A 19,153-nucleotide genomic window follows, 5' to 3' on the forward strand; every position below is an offset into this window, starting at 1 on the left:
CAATTCTTGATCTAATATTTCACAGCAGGGCCCTGTGAGGGCTTACAGTGTTGTGGCCACAACAACACCTAAGGCCCAAATTTCTGAGTATATAGGGCAGGCCCCTACTTTCGAACATCCAACTTACAAACGACTCCTACTTGCAAACGGAAGGAGACAACAGGAAGTGAGATGAAATCTACCCCTAGGAAGGGAAATTCTCTCCTGTAAGAGTTAATATGGGAAAAACTTTTCTCCTTTCCACTGATGCTTTATCACCAATCCTTGTTTCACAAAAAAAAGCAAATTTTCAAAAAACTTTTGTCATTGGGACAAAAAGTGAGATGAAATCTTCTGAAGAGGAGCACAGACAGCAAAACAAATGTCACAGGGGTGATAACCCTTCCCTAGGTTTTCCAAAAAGCTTAAAATAGATTTTTTGGCTGGAGCTAAACACATTAAAAATGTACCAGTTCAAAATTCCAAACTGATTGTACTTAACAACTGTAGTGGATGTGATTATGAGTGCCATGATAAAATGCCTATTTCTAATATAATCGCATAGATATAAGTGCTTCTCATATAACCAGCTATTAGCCTTAACCATGCTCAAATTAGATGTTTGCCAGCTTCTCCCTTCATGTGGAACAGAACTGTAAGAGTTAAAGAACAAAGTTAAGAAGAAGAAGATTGCACCTGTTTTCAGGCCTATGAGACTACACTCAAGAGAAACAGGAACTGAAAACAAGACATCATATTTAGCTATGATAGTCTGCTATTCCTTTATACAGATATAACCCAGCAAAAGCTTATATTTCGTCACAATAATGAATATGTATAATTTGTGGTTTGTACACGCTTGTCTTATTTGATATTTCATTTGATAACAAAATATCCGGCTCATGGTATATTAGCCTGAGCCCAGGAAGTAAATTACAGAAGTACCAAACTTACTGAACGTGTCCGTGTCAGTGATTTGTGTCGAGTGTGCACACTTTTACATTGAAGGTTATTTTGGCCAGGGGGACAGAAACAAGAGTACCGAGCGGTTCTGTTCGGTCCAAAACACAACAAACCTACAGTCCCTGTCTTGTTTGCACCACCTGTATACTGCTGTTCGGAGTATATAGGGCCTGGGGGCCCCACACCTTTCCTTTTTTAATTTGGGTGCGGGGTTCCCCTTAATATCCATACAAGACCCAAAGGGCCTGGTAATGGACTGGGGGGTACCCATGCCGTTTGTCTCACTGAATTTCATCCATATTGCCAGGACCCGACATTACATGAAAGCCGCAAGCAGTTTTAAATGACTTTTTTTCCTTTAAAAGTGACATTTTGTGAAGGGACTGTTCTAAGCATGGGAAACATGCGCCACTTTACAGGCATACTATAGACACCCCCAAGGTACGATATTTAAAGGAATATTTCACTTTTTTTTTTACTTTAACCACTTCAATACAGGGCACTTAGACGCCTTCCTGCCCAGACCAATTTTCAGCTTTCAGCACTGTCGCAGTTTGAATGACAATTGCGCGGTCATGCTACACTTTAGCCAAACTAAATTTTTATCATTTTGTTCCCACAAATAGAGCTTTCTTTTGGTGGTATTTGATCACCTCTGCGGTTTTTATTTTTTGCTAAACAAATAAAAAAAGACCGAAAATTTTGAAAAAAATAAAAGTTTTGCTTTTGTTTCTGTTAAAAAAAATTGTAAATAAGTAAGTTTTCTCTTTCACTGATGGGCACTGATAAGGCGGCACTGACAGGCACTGACAGGCACTGATATGGCGGCACCAATGAGGTGGCACCAATGAGCGGGCACTGACGGGCACTGACGATGGGCAATGAAATGCGGCACTGATGGGCACTGGTAGGCAGCACTGATGGGTGGCACTCATATGCAGCACTGATGGGCATTGATAGGCGGCACTGATGGGCACTGATGGGTGGCACTGGGTGGCACTGTTTGGCACTGATGGGCGACACTGATGGGCAATGAAAGGCGGCACTGCTGGGCACTGCTAGGCTGATAGGGTTGCACTGATAGACGGCAATGATAGGCGGCACTGCTGGGCACTGATGGGCACTGATAGGCGGCACTGCTGGGCACTGATGGGCACTGATACGTGGCACTGATGGGCACTGATACGCGGCACTAAAATGAGGCACTGATGGGCATCCCTGGTGGCACTGGCAGTGGTAGGCATTGCAGTGGGCACTGACTGGCAGCTGCCTGGGCACAGATTGGCAGCTGCCTGGGCACACAGTGACATTTCCCTGGTGGTCTAGGGGCATACCTGGTGGTCCAGTGTGGATCCCTTCCCTGATGGTCCTGGGCGGCATCCCTGGTGGTCCTGGGTAGAATCCGAGGGGGGGCTGTGCTGATAAACAATCAGCACAGACCCCCCCTGTCAGGAGAGCAGCCGATCGGCTCTCCTCTACTCGCGTCTGTCAGACGCGAGTGAGGAAAAGCCGATCACCGGCTCTTCCTATTTACATTGTGATCAGCCGTGATTGGACACGGCTGATCACGTGGGAAAGAGTCTCCGTCGGAGACTCTTTACCTAGATCGGTGTTGCAGGGTGTCAGACTGACACCCCGCAACAACGATTGCCGCGATGCTTGCCCCCGGGGGCGCGCAGCGGCTAGATATTCCTGATCACGTCATATGACATCCGATCAGGAATATCAAACCACTTTGCCGCCGTCATTCTGTAATAGGGCGGGCGGCAAGTGGTTAAGCATCATTAAAATCACTGCTCCCGAAAAAATGGTCATTTTTAAAAGTTGTTTTTTAATTGATACATGTCCCCTTGGGCAGGACCCGGGTCCCCAAACCCTTTTTAGGACAATACCATGCAAATTAGCCTTTAAAATGAGCACTTTTGATTTCGAACGTTCGAGTCCCATAGACGTCAATGGGGTTCTAACGTTCGTGCAAATTCTCAGTCCGTTCGGCTCATCCCTATTTGTAACCTGAGTAGGTCAGGCCCAGCAGGAGAGGGGTTCATTGTGTATAATTGCTCAGAGGAGGACAGATCCCGCAGTGCCCTGTCTATAGCAGCTGCTGAGTCAGCCTTGATTTTATTAATTCGAGAAGTCAAAATCCATCTGGCATGCAATTTGAAGGACTCCCAGACAATGGCTGGTGAAGCAGAACTGTCACTCTCCGAGAAATACGTTTTCCAGTTGTTCATGAGCTCGTCATCCTCCGACAACAGGGAAAGCCAAAATGGATTCAGACGCCCTGTGTGGGGTGGTTTTTCATCGGGATAGAGAGGGTAATCCAGTAGGGGCTGTGGTCTGAAGGTAGTCTGGGGGAGAACTCGGCTTCCAGTAATCTTGGAGCGAGAGTGTTGGTCATAAAAATGTCTATACGGGACATAGTTTTGTGGGTGGCCAAGAAGCACGAATAGGCCCTAGTAAGCGGAAATGTATGCCGCCAGGTGTCAATAAGGTTAAAGGTGGAAATGAGTCTAGAGAATCTGGTGTGGGTTGGAGCCGTGACGGGTAGGGGGGCCGTCTGTGGTCTGTCAAGGCCAGGATTTAAAGTAGTGTTGAAATCCCCCAATCATATGGCTTGTATTGAAGGGTGTCCAATCATCAACATTAAGCCCTTTGTAACAATAGTAGTATTGAACGGAGGAGGTACATAAAATGCTAATAACAAAAATGGTTTTAACAGAGAGAAACACATAACGTCCCTGCGGATCAGACTGAATATCACTCAAAGTGCACTGAATTTACACCCCGCGTGCATGAGAGGAATGGGTTGAATGATAGGCCATCCAATCCATGGACGGCGGAGTGACATCTGAAGCTGGCCCTCTACATGCGTCTCAACCAACACCACAATATCTGCTTTTTGTTATTTGAGGAAAGAGAAGACCGCTGATCTCTTGACCTTATCCCCCAGCCCACAAACATTCCAGGTGAGTAACTTTAACAAGGCCATAGTACTGGAAACAGATAGTGTAATACTTCAGCATTGACCCAGGGACCCTTCTCCTTGAGTTGGGCAAGAAACAAAATATAATGTGCACACTTCATTGTTAGCATTAGTTCTGTATATGACTTACATGAATAGACATCTTTCCATTTCTGCAACCTATAGATATTCATAAGTTCAGTCGTATTGCAATTTAACATGTGAAAACTGTTAACCCCTTCCCCCCTCCCCGCCCTGCATCTTCCCCAACTGATGCGGGCATACACCCAAAGCCAACAATGAATAGTAACCGAGAAAAAAAACAAAAAGCAAAGTATCTTGTTATTGTACGGGAGAGCTGCAGAGGCTGGCATGAGCTGGGAGCAAGAATGATGTATAACCCACGGGTGGATACCCAGCCTTCTCTGCAATTTGGACCGAGAGTGCAATGTGGGTAGCATGCGTGCCAACTCTCTGTAGTCTCGGGTAAAGGAGATGTATGTTCCGGTTGCTGGGGGGGGCGAAAAATTTGCTGTAACTTGAGGGAGAGTTAAAGGATAACACTTGCTCCACAATTATGATCCCAAAAATATAACGTGAAGGGATAAAACAGCTATCGGGACCCTTTACAGCAATAACCCGGCTCTTGGGGCACAGGGAGTTAAGTGGTATTCAAAAGGCTGTAATGGGGGAATTTGGAGTTCCCCAGGGTAACAGGATGAGATAGTAAACAGGAAAGGCAGTCAGGGGGAAACAATTAGGGGGAGACATACCGGGCTGCGGTGCGAATGATGAGTACTGCTGTCATGTGCAGATGTGTGGTTGTGGAGGTGATCAATCAATATGGTTGCCGCTGGGTGCAAATCAGTCACTCGACTGCATTTCTGGCAGGTTCCAGTCACTCCAACCACGTGGGGACCTCCTCCGGGTCCTCAAAAAAGAAGACCCAGCCATGTCTTTCCACTCTGAGGCATGCTGGGAAAAGCATAGAATACTTCAGGTGCTTTATCTGAAGTTATTTCTTCGCTTCTGTTAAGCCCTGGCGCCAGCGCTGCACTTCAGACGAGAAGTCCGGGAAAATTGCGATCTTGGAATTCCCCAGGTGGATATTCCCTTTCTCCATCCGCAGAGCTGCATCCTGATATTTAAAGTTCAAGAACTTAGCAATGAACGTGCGGGGGGAGTCCCCTGGGGAGGAGGTCTCGCAGGCATGCGATAGGCTCTTTCCCCTGCCAGGGTTGGGGGGAAGGCCTCACGCCCATAAGTGTCAATCAGGAGCTGCTCCAGGTAGGTGGTGGGATCTTTGCCTTCTGCTCCTTTAGGAAGCCCGATAAATCGGAGGTTGCACCTCCTGAGCCTATTTTCCATGTTATCCTGTTTGGACATGATCTGGTTAAGTTGTAGTTGTATGCGGTCTGAGTTGTTTTGCAGCGGCGGAATGGCATCCTCGACTTCTCCCAGGTGGGTTTCAGCCATTTTGACCCACTCTTGGAGCTTTTGGAGATCTTGCCGTATGAGAGAAATGTCCACTTTGACTTCCTCAATTTGAGCAGTGAGTGAGGTTCGACAGAATGTGATCGCCTGCAAAACTTTTTCCGTGTCTCCTCCTGGTGCGGCCTGCCCGCTACTCGAGCCGTCGCCATCTTCCTCGGCGTTGTCCTTCTCCTGGCAACGGTACTGGTCAAGTTTAGCCAGGGTAGCTTTTTGCGTTTTGGGTGGAGACATGGCGAGGACTGGTACTGGGTCTTTCCCATGCCGATTCGAGTCTGTCAGGATGTCCTAGGGTGGTAGGGTTAGCGGGTTCGGAGGATTAATGGACGGAGCTCCTCTCACGTGCGTCCTATTCCATGCCTCGTCAGGCCACGCCCCCTCCAAATACCCTTTTAAAGGAGGCCACAAACTTAGGGTAACTCAAGACAACAGGTTTTTGTGTCTCCCATAGAGGGTTTGCCCAGGACAAGGCTCTCTCAGAGAGCAAAGATATCACAAAACCTACTTTGCTTCTGTCGGTGGGAAACGCCTGGGGCAGCATCTCAAAGTATATCTCAATCTGGTTGAGAAACCCTCTGCATTGGACTGGATCTCCCTCAAATCGCTAGGGAAGCGGAGCAGAACCAGACATACCTCTTATAGAGGTAATGCATGAGGCAGGTGCCTGCACAGAGACTAGCGCAGCAGCAGGGACGGCCTGCAACTCAGGTTGTACCGGACCAGCTACAGTGGGAGATTCCAGGTGAGCCGTGCGACTCAGGAGCATTTGTAACGCCATGGTAAACTGATCCATGTGGTGATCTTGCTCATCCAATCTGGAAAAAATATTACCAACAAGTGGATTGACTGTATCTTCTGAATTTATGGCCTTCGCCTACTGTCAGAAACCATGAAATCAGACAGAGACAGAAGTACAGTTAAATCACACTTGTTTCATAGTAAAAGTAAATAGAACAAACGTAGTCAAAACATAGCCAGAGTTCAGGAACCGGAATGGATAGTCAGACAAGCCAAACGTCAGGGAGCCAGAGATGAGCGTATTAAAAAATCAAGCAGGATCTGGAGCCAGAAGGGATGTCAGCCAAGCAAGTCTTTTAACAGCAATGCAGGAGAGCATCTCTGTGATGTTGACTAAGGTGAAGGCAGAGATCCTCTGGGCTGGACAGCTTAAGTAGGCAGGACTGACAAGCAGGATATCATCAACAGCTGAATAAGTGTGGAGAGATAGGAGCTGGCAATTAGCCGACAGCTGAGCAGCCAGCTCAGAGAAGGAAGGGCTGAGCCCAGCCCTGACAGGTGTCATCTTGATATATTTCTTTTCAGCCAGCAGTTGGCTTTTATGTAAAAGCAATCCTAGCGGCTAATTAGCCACTAGACTGCTTTTACAAGCAGTGGGAAGGAAGGCTCTCCTGTCCCACCGGGGAACCTGAGAATGCAGCCGGTGGTTCTGCCACCTGACCATAGAGCTAATCGAAGACCAGAAGGGCTCCAATCATCTCTATGTCTAATGCCCCGTACACACGATCAGACTTTCCAGCAACAGAATCGTGGAATTTTGTTTGAAGGTTGTAGGCTCCAACTTGTCTCGCATACACACGGTCACACAAATTTCGGCCAATAATTATGAATGTAGTGACGTACTAGACGTACTACATGGTTTTTCAGCTCTTTAGCGCCACCCTTTGGACTCCTTCTGCTAATTTCATGTTAGTAAAAGTTTTGTGAGTGTTGATTCACGCTTTTCTTTTTGCGTTTTTTATTTTGTACTATTATTATTATTATTCTTGATATCATTTGAAAAAAAAGCCTTTGAAAATTTGTTTGCATTAACTCCATCAGTATCACCACCAAAGCTGCTTCATTATTATCCCTTTAAAGAAGAAGAGAATTGTGCGCTGCATTTGGAGATTTCCTAATTTGCCATGTCACGAATGGTAATTCTCCATTCCGAACGCTAGTTTACAAGACTGGCCACTTCTGCTTCTGAGCATGCGTGAAATTTTATGCGACGGACTTGTGTACACATGATCAGAAAGTCAGACAACAACATTTTGTTGGTGTAAAATTTGAGAACCTGCTAGCAAACATTTGTTGGCGGAAAGTCCGAAAACAAATGTTCGATGGAGCATACACAGGGTCAGACTTTCCAACAAGCTCATATCCAACATTTCCCATCGGAAAGTCCAACCATGTGTACGCGGCATAAGAAACCGGAAGCTACGAGCATTTCATGACTTTGGTTTCACCGGATATAAACAGCGCCGTTGGGAAATTAGGAAAGCATCTTATCACACCAATCTTGCTGTGGTCAGATCATTTGAGGGCAGAAGAGAGATCTAGAGTCTAATAGATCCTATTTTTTTTTAAAAGAGTACCTGTCACTACCTATTGCTATCATAGGAGATATTTACATTCCCCGTGATAACAATAAAAATGATTAAAAAAATGAAGAACAGTGTAAAAATAAAATAAAAAAGAAAAATAAATAATACAAAAAAATAAAAATAAAAACAAAGCACCCCTGTCCCTCCATGCTTGCGTGCAAAAGCGAACACAAGCTTCGGTCTCATGTCATATGTAAACAGCAAGTGCACCATGCATGTGAGGTATCACCACAAATGTGAGATCGAGGACAGTAAGTTTAGCAGTAGACATCCTCTGTAAATCTAAAGTGGTAACCTGGAAAGGCTAAAGGCTTTCAAAAATGTATGTAGTTTGCCGCTGCTGCATGGTTGTGCCCAATTTTAAAGCATGTCATATTTGGTATCTATGTACTTGGCATAAGATCATCTTTTATAATTTAGCAAACATTTGGGCAATACAGTGTGTTTTAGTACATTAAAATTAAAAAAAGTGTCAAATTGCATTTGAATAATCGCTGCGCAAATACTGTGAAAAAATAAATTGCAACACCCACCATTTTAATCTGTAAGGCCTTTGCTTTAAAAAATATATAATGTTTGGAGGTTCAAAGTAATTTTCTAGCAAAAAAAAAATTTTTTTCAAGTAAACAAAAAGTGTCAGAAAGGGCTTTGTCTTAAAGTGGTTAGAAGAGTGGTAGATGTGTGGCATAAGCTTCAAATGTTGTGCGTAAAATGCCAGGACAGTTCAAAACCCCCCCAAATGAGCCCTTTTTTGAAAGTAGACACCCCAAGCTATTTTCTGATAGGCATGTTGAGTCCATGGAATATTTTATATTTTGCCACAAGGGAAAATTAAAATTTGTATCTATTTTTTTACACAAAGTTGTCACTAAATTATATATTGCTTGAACGTGCCATGGGTATATGGGAGTCGGCTGTACACGGCTAGTCTGCCAAAAAGTCTCACACATGTGATACCCCCATACTCAGGAGAAGCAGCAGAATGTATTTTGGGGTGTAATTTCACATATAACCATGCCACGTTTGAGCAATATATCATTTAGTGACAACTTTGTGAAAAAAAATGTTTTTGCCATTTTCCCGAAACTTGTGGCAAAATATAAAGTTATTCCATGGACTCAACATGCCTCTCAGCAAATAGCTTAGGGTGTCTACTTTCCCAAATGGGGTCATTGTGGGGGGGTTGTGCTATCTTGGCATCCGAAACTGTTATAGGTAGTGAGGAGTCACCTTTTTACGCCCTTAGAAATCCTGAAAAGGGTGATTGGTTTTCAGGGTCCTGTAAGCAGCTAGGCTCCCAAAAAGTCCCACACGTGGTATCCCCGTACTTAGGAAAAGCAGCAGAATGTATTTTTGGGTGTAATCTCACATATATCCATGGCGTGTGTGAGCAATATATAATTTCAGTGACAACTTTGTGTAATTTATTTATTTATTTTCATTTTTCAATCGCTTGTGACAAAAAAATAAAATATTCAATGTGCTTAACAAGCCTCTCAGCAAATTCCTTGGGGTGTCTACTTTCCAAAAAATAGACACCCAAAAAGCAGACACCCATTTTGGGGTCATTTGGGGGGGTTTACTGCCCTGCCATTATAGCACCTCAAGAAATGAGAGGTGCATAAACTAATAGCAGTATAAATTCCAGAAAATGTACCCTAGTTTATAGACGTTATAACTTTTGTGCAAACCAATAAATATACGTTTATTGATTTTTTTCACCCGAGACATGTGGCTGAATAAATTTTGGCCTAAATGTATAACTAAAATTTTTGTTTATTGTATTTTTATATAACAAAAAGTAGAAAATAGAATTTTTTTTCAAAATTTTTTTTGTTTATATAGCAAAAAAATAAAAACCGCAGAGGTGATCAAATACCACCAAAAGAAAGCTCTATTTGTGGGGAAAAAAAGGACGCAAATTTTGTTTGGGTACAGCATTGCATGACCGCGCAATTAACAGTTAAAGCATCGCAGTGCCAAATTGTAAAAAGTGCTCTGGTCAGGAAGGGGGTAAAATTTTCTGGGGCTGAAGTGGTTAACATATAGGCACCACATTGGCCCTACGCCAATCAAGTGGTACTATTCCAGTCATTTAATAATCAGAAACAATGGCTGTGAAATGATAGAGCTCAATTCTTTTAGGAAACATGGGTGGATGTCATCTGGTCCAGGTGCTTTATCCACCTTTATTCTGTCTAAATATGTCTGGACCAGATCATTTATGAGCCATTGTGGATCATTTGGGGCTGTATCACTACCAACCCCATTATGGACACGAGCCCCCCCATGCCTGTTTGTATACACAGAGCTGAAGAAATGATTTAATAAAAATGCCTTCTCTTTGTCCCCAGTCACCCACTCTAGAATATAGTATTTTTCTGACTAAATTCTATTTTCTGGAGTTTTATATAAAATTATCTGATATAAATTATTCCAATAAGGAGAAATGAGTTCCATTCATGTAGAGAATAGTTACATTAATTCCTGGGGGAGAAATACAGAATACCACTGACATGACTCGTATTGTGCTATAATCTCCTTATGTATGGAGCATAAATGGTATCAGCAGACAGTGTGAGGCCGGGATCAGCATTGCTAGTGATTGATCAGAATAGTCAGGTGACAGGAAGTTCATATGGAGATATCACCGTCTCTACACATGGATGATAATATTGTGGTGTCTACTTCATTATAATATAATAATTTTCTTATAAAATTCTATTTCCTGGAGTGTTATAAAGTGAACTGATATAAATTATTCCAATAAAGAGAAATTAGTTCCATTATTGCAGAGAATAGTTACATTCATTCCTGGGGGAGAAATTATTTTTCTACTGGTAACATTTTTCTCTTCTAGTTTGATGTCTAATCGCCTGACAGACAGTTCCTGCCCCCATCTGGCATCTGGAATAAGAAATAGCCGGACACTGAGGAGACTGGACCTGTCTGAGAACAATCTGGAGGGTCCTCATTTCAGGGATCTGATGGAAGTTCTGACAACAAGCCAGATAGAGGAATTACAGTGAGTGTTACAGGACTGACTGAGACGATAATATTCTGGGACAGTTTTATATCTAAACTACATAAATAATATATAAATATGATAATAATAATTAATAATATAATGTAATTATATGGTTCTCCTTTGTTGTCTCATTAAATAGCTAATCCTGGAATGTTCGGTAATTCTTGAATCTTAACACTCTATTAGCCATGACATAATTCTTTCTTTAAACCTGATATTCTGTTTTGTCTCGTAAGTGAAATAGATGATATTATAGGAGGTCATACACGGGAGAATCTGAATTTACTGCAATCACCAATCAGAGCCTCATATGACCTTCCTGTCTTGTCATTTTATCTAATATTGATTACAATATATTTATTTATTTATATATTGAGAACAATGTATACAGTACTTTACACACATATTATAAATTGATATCAGTCCCTGTCTTGAAGGAGCTTACAATCTAATGTCCCTAACTCACATTCATACACATAATAGGACCAATTACCTCACAGCATGTCTTTTGGAGTGTGGGAGGAAACCCACACAGACACAGGGAGATCATACAACCTCCAGGCAGGTGGTGCTGTGGTTGGGATTCAAACCGATGACCCCAGTGCTGCCAGGTGGAAGTGATAACCACTTTGCTATTGTGATGCAAATCTGCTATTCAGTCTTGAGGGATCTCCTCCATACTTCCCTCTTATCAGCAGAGAATATCAGAGAACAAAACCATTCCATCCAATCTCTAGCAATGCTTATTCTGGCCTCACACTGTCTGCTGATACCATTCATGCTCCATACACAAGGAGATTATAGCACAATGCGAGTGATTAGACATGTGCAATTAGTTTCAATCTGAATTAGTTTTTCAAACAAAATTCGTCAAATTTGTTGATTCGGAAATATTCAGATGAACAAAAACCCTCTTAATAAATTTTTTTGAACATTCGAAAATTGAAATTTTGGAAATTTGAAGATTCGGAAATTTGGAAATTCGAAAATAAGGACAAAAATCCGAAAATTAGAAAACCCAAAAATTCTAAAATCTGAAATAATAACTACCCTATTTATCAGCGTATAACACGCACTTTTTCCCCTTAAAATGAGGGGGAAATCGTGGGTGCATGTTATATGCCGATCCCCATCGATCTCCCTCTGATTGTGAGCGGAGGAGTGAGTGCCACCGATATTAGACATGTGCAGGATGAAAAAATTTGTTTGGTTTTGTTTCGCTTTGATTCGTTATTTAACTAAATTCGTTTTGTTAAATTAGTTGCATTCGTTACATTCATTCTCGGGATTTGTTTAGTTTCGTATTCGAATTCAAAAAAATTTGCCCGCATTTGAAAAAATTTGACCGCATTAGAAAAAAACGATCAAATCCGAAAAAATTCTACCGCATTCGAAAAAATGTAACCGAATTTGAAAAAGTAAACTATATATAACCATTTTGTGAAATTCGCATAGAATGAAATCAAATTCCAATAGAAAAGATTAGAATAGAATAGAAAATAATATAAAAGAATAGCATAGAAAAACAATAGAACAGAATAGAAAAAAAATATAATATATTCTTTTCTAATCAATCAAATTCATTCTGTACCAAATTCCAATATCAGAGGATGTTTTTATATATATATATATATATATATATATAATATTTTTTAAATATAATATTTTTTTCTATTCTGTTCTCTATTCTGTTCTATTGTTTTTTCTATTGTAGTCTTTTCTATTAGAATTCAATTTCATTCTATTTCTCATATTTCATTCTATTTCTATATAACCATTTTCCGAAATTCGAATTTCGTATAGAATGAATTTGCATTCAAATAGGAAAGATTAAAATAAAATAGAAAATAATAGAAAAGATTAGCATAGAAAAACAATAGACCAGCATAGAGAAAATATAATACACATATAAAACCATCTTCCAAAATCCAAATTTCGTATAAAATGCATTTGAATTTGAATAGAAAAGATTAGACTAGACTAGAGTACAAAAGAATAGACTAGTAAAACAATAGAACAGAATATAATATAATATTATATATATATCTATAGATATATAGATATATCTATATATCTATATATCTATAGATATCTATATGTATATCTATATATAGATATAGATATATCTATATATAGATATAGATCTATCTATATATAGATAGATAGATAGATATATATCTATATAGATAGATATATATATATATATATATATATATATATATATATATATATATATATATATATATATATATATATATATATATATATAGATATAGATATAGATATAGATATAGATATATATCTATATATAGATATATCTATATCTATAGATATAGATATAGATATATATATTATATTCTGTTCTATTGTTTTTCTAGTCTATTCTTTTCTATTTTCTATTCTAATCTTTTCTATTCAAATTCAAATTCATTCTATACGAATTTCGAATTTCAGAAGCCATCTTCTGAAATTCAAATTTCGTATAGAAAGAATTCAAACTCGAATAGAAAAGATTAGAATAGAATAGAAAATAATAGAAAAGAATAGACTAGAAAAACAATATAACATATATATTTTTTATTCTATTCTGTTCTATTGTTTTTCTAGGCTATTCTTTTCTATTATTTTCTATTATAATATAATATTATAATATTTTCTATTATAATAGAAAAGAATCGACTAGAAAAACAATATAACATATATTTTTTATTCTATTCTGTTCTATTGTTTTTCTAGGCTATTCTTTTCTATTATTTTCTATTCTATTCTAATCTTTTCTATTCAAATTTGATTTCAGTCTATATGAAATTCGAATTTCGAACGATGTTTTATATATATATATAATATATATATATATATATATATATATATATATAGAAAGAGAGAGAGATTATATTTTTTTCTATTCTGTTCTATTGTTTTTCTAGTCTATTCTTTTCCATTATTTTCTATTCTAATCTTTTCTATTCAAATTCGAATTCATTCTATACGAAATTCGTATAGAATGAATTCAAATTCAAATAGAAAAGTTTAGAATAGAATAGACAAGAATAGCATAGATATATACAGTGGGGACGGAAAGTATTCAGACCCCCTTACATTTTTCACTCTTTGTTATATTGCAGCCATTTGCTAAAATCATTTAAGTTCATTTTTTTCCTCATTAATGTACACACAGCACCCCATATTGACAGAAAAACACAGAATTTTTGACATTTTTGCAGATTTATTAAAAAAAGAAAACTGAAATATCACATAGTCCTAAGTATTCAGACCCTTAGCTGTGACACTCATATATTTAACTCAGATGCTGTCCATTTCTTCTGATCATCCTTGAGATGGTTCTACACCTTCATTTGAGTCCAGCTGTGTTTGATTATACTGATTGGACTTGAATAGGAAAGCCACACACCTGTCTACATAAGACCTTACAGCTCACAGTGCATTTCAGAGCAAATGAGAATCATGAGGTCAAAGGAACTACTTGAAGAGCTCAGAGACAGAATTGTGGCAAGGCACAGATCTGGCCAAGGTTACAAAAAAATTTCTGCTGCACCTATGGTTCCTAAGAGCACAGTGGCCTCCATAATCCTTAAATGGAAGATGTTTGGGATGACCAGAACCCTTCCTAGAGCTGACCGTCCAGCCAAACTGAGCTATTGGGGGAGAAGAGCCTTGGTGAGAAAGGTAAAGAAGAACCCAAAGATCACTGTGGCTGAGCTCCAGAGATGCAGTCGGGAGATGGGAGAAAGTTGTAGAAAGTCAACCATCACTGCAGCCCTCCACCAGTCGGGGCTTTATGGCAGAGTGGCCCGACGAAAGCCTCTCCTAAGTTCAAGACACATGAAAGCCACATGGAGTTTGCCAAAAAAAAACACCTGAAGGACTCCAAGATGGTGAGAAATAAGATTCTCTGGTCTGATGAGACCAAGATAGAACTTTTTGGCCTTAATTCTAAGCGGTATGTGTGGAGAAAACCAGGCACTGCTCATCACCTCTCCCAACAGTGAAGCATTGTGGTGGCAGCATCATGCTGTGGGAGTGTTTTTCAGCTGCAGGGACAGGACGACTGGTTGCAATAGAGGGAAAGATGAATGCGGCCAAGTACAGTGATATCCTGGACGAAAACCTTCTCTGGAGTGCTCAGGACCTCAGACTGGGCCGAAAGTTTACCTTCCAACAAGACAATGACCCTAAGCACACAGCTAAAATAACGAAGTAGGGCTTCACAACTCTGTGACTGTTCTTGAATGGCCCAGCCAGAGCCCTGACTTAAACCCAATTGAGCATCTCTGGAGAGACCTAAAAATGGCTGTCCACCAACGTTTACCATCCAACCTGACAGAACTGGAGAGGATCTGAAAGGATTAATGGCAGAGGAACCCCAAATCCAGGTGTGAAAAACTTGTTGCATCTTTCCCAATAAGACTCATGGCTGTATTAGATCAAAAGGGTGCTTCTACTAAATACTGAGCAAAGGGTCTGAATACTTAGGACCATGTGATATTTCAGTTTTTCTATTTTAATAAATCTGCAAAAATGTCAACAATTCTGTGTTTTTCTGTCAATATGGGGTGCTGTGTGTACATTAATGAGGACAAAAAATGAACTTAAATGATTTTAGCAAATGGCTGCAATATAACAAAGAGTGAAAAATGTAAGGGGGTCTGAATACTTTCCGTCCCCACTGTATATATATATATATATATATATATATATATATATATATATAAAACCATCTTCCGAAATTGGAATTTGGTACAGAATGAATTTGAATTTGAATAGAAAAGATTAGAATAGAATATATTATATTTTTTTCTATTCTGTTCTATTGTTTTTCTTTTTTTTTTTTTTCCACATCAGTAGACTCAAAGTAGGGAAGCTTCAATCGCCTTTCAGCTCATTGCTAACCCAATTCTTGTCACATCATTGTGGTTTGACATATGCAGTAATAAAGGTATAAAAGACAAATAATCCCATATATCTTCCTCTTTAGTGCCCCCTCCAGAAAAAAAAACCCACCCCCTACCCCTCTCCCACCCCCCCTCACCTCTACGTATACGCCCTGTAAGAGAACTTTATTTTGTCTACTTCCCAAATCGAAACTCTTATCTTAACCCCTCGATGTAACTCCACGATCTTTCAAACTCCCTCCAACCAGACCATTTCGCTCTGAATCCTTCATTATTATCTTCAAAATTTGTTCTTAGGTTTTCCAAGTTAAAAGTTTCTTCTACTGTGTTAATCTAATCCCATATTGGAGGGCTTTCTTCCTCTTGCCAGTTCTTAGGGATCATTTTTTTGGCCGCATTTAAGAGATGTGGTATCAAAGTGTCCTTATATTGCCTCACTTCTCCCTCTAATTCGTGGAATAACACCACCCATGGGTCCTCCCTGATTTCTATTTTAGTGATTTCTTTTATATAATGAATAATCTTTCTCTAATAATTTCTGATTTTGGGACAAAAACCACCAAATATGAGCCATAGTCCCGGGAACCCTACAACCTCGCCAACACTCTGCTGATCTATCCTTTTGGTATTTAGAGATTTTATCAGGCCTAGTATACCATCTCGTTAAGCATTTGTAGTTCATTTCCACGGTTTTAGTATCCACCGCTGAGCCAGGTGTCAAGGTCAGTATTTTTCCAATGCTAACGTGATCCCTCTGTGACCCCAGCTCCTTTTTCCCATTTCCTACTGTATGGCGTATCTCCACCTCATTCACCTTCAACACCAGATTGTAGAGCTTGGAGATCATCTTTTTGGCCTTATCCGTACAACACATCCTCTCCAGGGAAGTCAACTCATCTCCTGATCTAATAGGGTGAGGAAGACTCTGGGTGAAGTGATACAGCTGGAGATACCTCCACTCGTCTATCAACAAAAAATTATTGCTGTGTTTTAACTCTAAACGTGAAAGAATTTTCCCTTTTTTTAATATGTCTCTTAACTGTGTTATGTCTTTTTTTTATCCAATTTCCTCCTGTTATCTTTTCCCCTGGTGCAAAAAACTCATTATCTTTTAGACCAATTAGTGGAGAATTGTAACTCCCATTTAATTGTTTGTACATTTTATCCCATATTTTTAAAACATTCCGTGTGAGTGAAGGTGTGTTTACATCAATCGTTCTGAAGTGTGGTGGATTCCAAATTATTTTTTCCTAATTGTGCCTCGCTGAGTGTTTTTTCTATCTTGACCCATCTTTTTTTGTTTTTTTCCTTGGCCCATTCCACCGCTTTTGACAAGACAATGGCTTTAGAGTAACTGTATGTATCTGGAACCGCTAAGCCTCCCCTTTCCTTTACCTGCCTTAAGACTGCATAAATGACTCTCGGTTTTCTATGTTTTCATATTGTATTCATAATTATTGTTTTTAGTTTTTTAAAATAAAATAAAGGCAGAGCTATTGGCAACATCTGAAACTTATAAGAGATCTTTGGTAGAAGAACCATTTTTATGATATTTATCTGGCCAAACCAAGATAAAGGCCTCCCTACTATTCTATTGCATTCGGTTCTAACCTCCTCAAATAGTGTTATAAAATTTGTTTTATAAATTCTATTCATGGTATTTGCTAATTTAATTTCCAGATAATCCAGTTCTCTCGTCCAGGCAAATTTAAATTCTGTTTTAAGAGCTAATTCATCTGTCTTACATATATTTATGTTGAGGATTTCTGACTTTACAGCGTTTAATCTAAAGTTGGAGATCTCACCATAATGTTTCAAGGTCTTTAGTAAGTTAGACAATGAGATACGCAGATTGGCAATGTAAAACAATACATCGTCCGCGTATGCTGCAAGTTTATGCTCCTCCTCCCTAATCCTAAATCCGCTTTTATCGGGGTTCGCTCGCACCGTGGCCAGTAGAGGTTCCAGGGAGAGTACGAATAAGAGCGGGGATAGCAGACATCCCTGCCTTGTCCCGTTTTTCATCTTGACATGTGTAGACAATACGCCATTTATTCTTATGGTTGCTGATGGATGATGATATAAGGTTTTGATCCACTTGATCATTCTTGGATCGATTCCCATTATTTCCAGAGTCTGAATCATGAGCCCCCAGTCTACCCTGTCGAAGGCCTCTTCAGCATCTATCGACAGAAGTAGGCCCGGGGGCCCCTTTTTTTATCTTCTGCAGAAGGAGGAGTGTTCTCACGCCATTATCTCTCCCCTCCCTGCCAGGCGTAAAACCCACCTGGTCCAGGTGTACCAGGAGGGTCATCACTCCTTTAATCCGACCTGCTAGGACTTTGGTGTACAGTTTTGTATCTGCATTCAGCAGTGAGATGGGCCTATAGCTGGAGCACCTTGTCCCGTCTTTCCCTTCCTTCAAGATGATTGTGATGATAGCGGACAATGCTTCTTCACTCGTTTCATAATCTGCCCCCAGGCCATTCATATATTGACATAGCCTGGGAATGAGAATATACCCAAACTTTTTATAATAATACATTGTAAATCCGTCCGGGCCAGGACTCTTCCCTTTGGCTGAATCCGCTAGAGCCCTACCTATTGCCTCCTCTGTTATTGGGGACTCAATTACTTCTCTCATGTTCTCTGGGATTCTGGGCAAACCGGCCTGTTCTAAGAAGTTTTTTATCCTTTTATTCTTTTTATCTTCTGTCTGACCCCTATCGTGTGCTACTGCGTACATATCCTGGTAGTAGTTTTTAAATGTCTCCGCTATTCTCTTAGTAGAATGAGCCATTTCCCTTCTTTTGTTAATATTTTGTCTATATAATGTAAAGATTTTTTCTTTTGCAACATCTGGGCGAGGTTTCTACTGGCCTTGTTTCCCCACTGGTATCTTTCTTTGGATATTCTATTAAAAACTCTTGTTTCCTGTTCTATGAGCTCCTTCAATCCATCCCTTTTCCTGACTAACTTTTGAAGTGTTTCTATGTGATTACCCTGATGTTTCTTATGTTCCTGCTCTAATCTATAAATCTTTTCCGTTAGTTTATTAATTTTCTCTGATCTCTCTTTTTTTTCCTTGACCCAATTTTTATTAGGATCCTTCTTATGTAGGCCTTGTGTGCCTCCCACAAGGTAGATCCTGCTACCTCTCCTGTGTCGTTGCTTTCAAAATATTGTTCTAATTCTTTTCTTACGATTTCTGAGGTCTCCTCATCCTAAATAAGCTGTTCATTTAGGCGCCAAGCGTGTGACTGTCTGGCAATACCCGGAATCACCATATTCATTTTTACCAGGGAATGATCCGATAATGTTGATATTTCTAGACCAGAGTGTTTCACCCACTTGATCAGTCTATGTTCGACAAAGATATAGTCTATCCTTGAATACGTCCCGTGTACAGGAGAAAAAAATGTAAAATCTT

The 19,153-nt window shown here is 39.9% G+C and overlaps 1 protein-coding gene across 1 annotated transcript in view; it reads left to right on the forward strand.

Annotated features, from left to right (window-relative positions):
- The window catches only part of LOC141117581 (uncharacterized), a 1,161,887-nt gene that overhangs the window by 1,060,987 nt on the left and 81,747 nt on the right, over positions 1-19,153 (forward strand). Inside the window, exon 16 of the mRNA XM_073610493.1 lies at positions 10,643-10,807. Coding sequence (XP_073466594.1) covers positions 10,643-10,807 — 165 coding nt within the window. The remainder of the gene's footprint in view (positions 1-10,642; positions 10,808-19,153) is intronic.

The sequence above is a fragment of the Aquarana catesbeiana genome, linkage group LG13, assembly GCF_042186555.1.
Source record: "Aquarana catesbeiana isolate 2022-GZ linkage group LG13, ASM4218655v1, whole genome shotgun sequence".
NCBI lineage: Eukaryota > Metazoa > Chordata > Amphibia > Anura > Ranidae > Aquarana > Aquarana catesbeiana.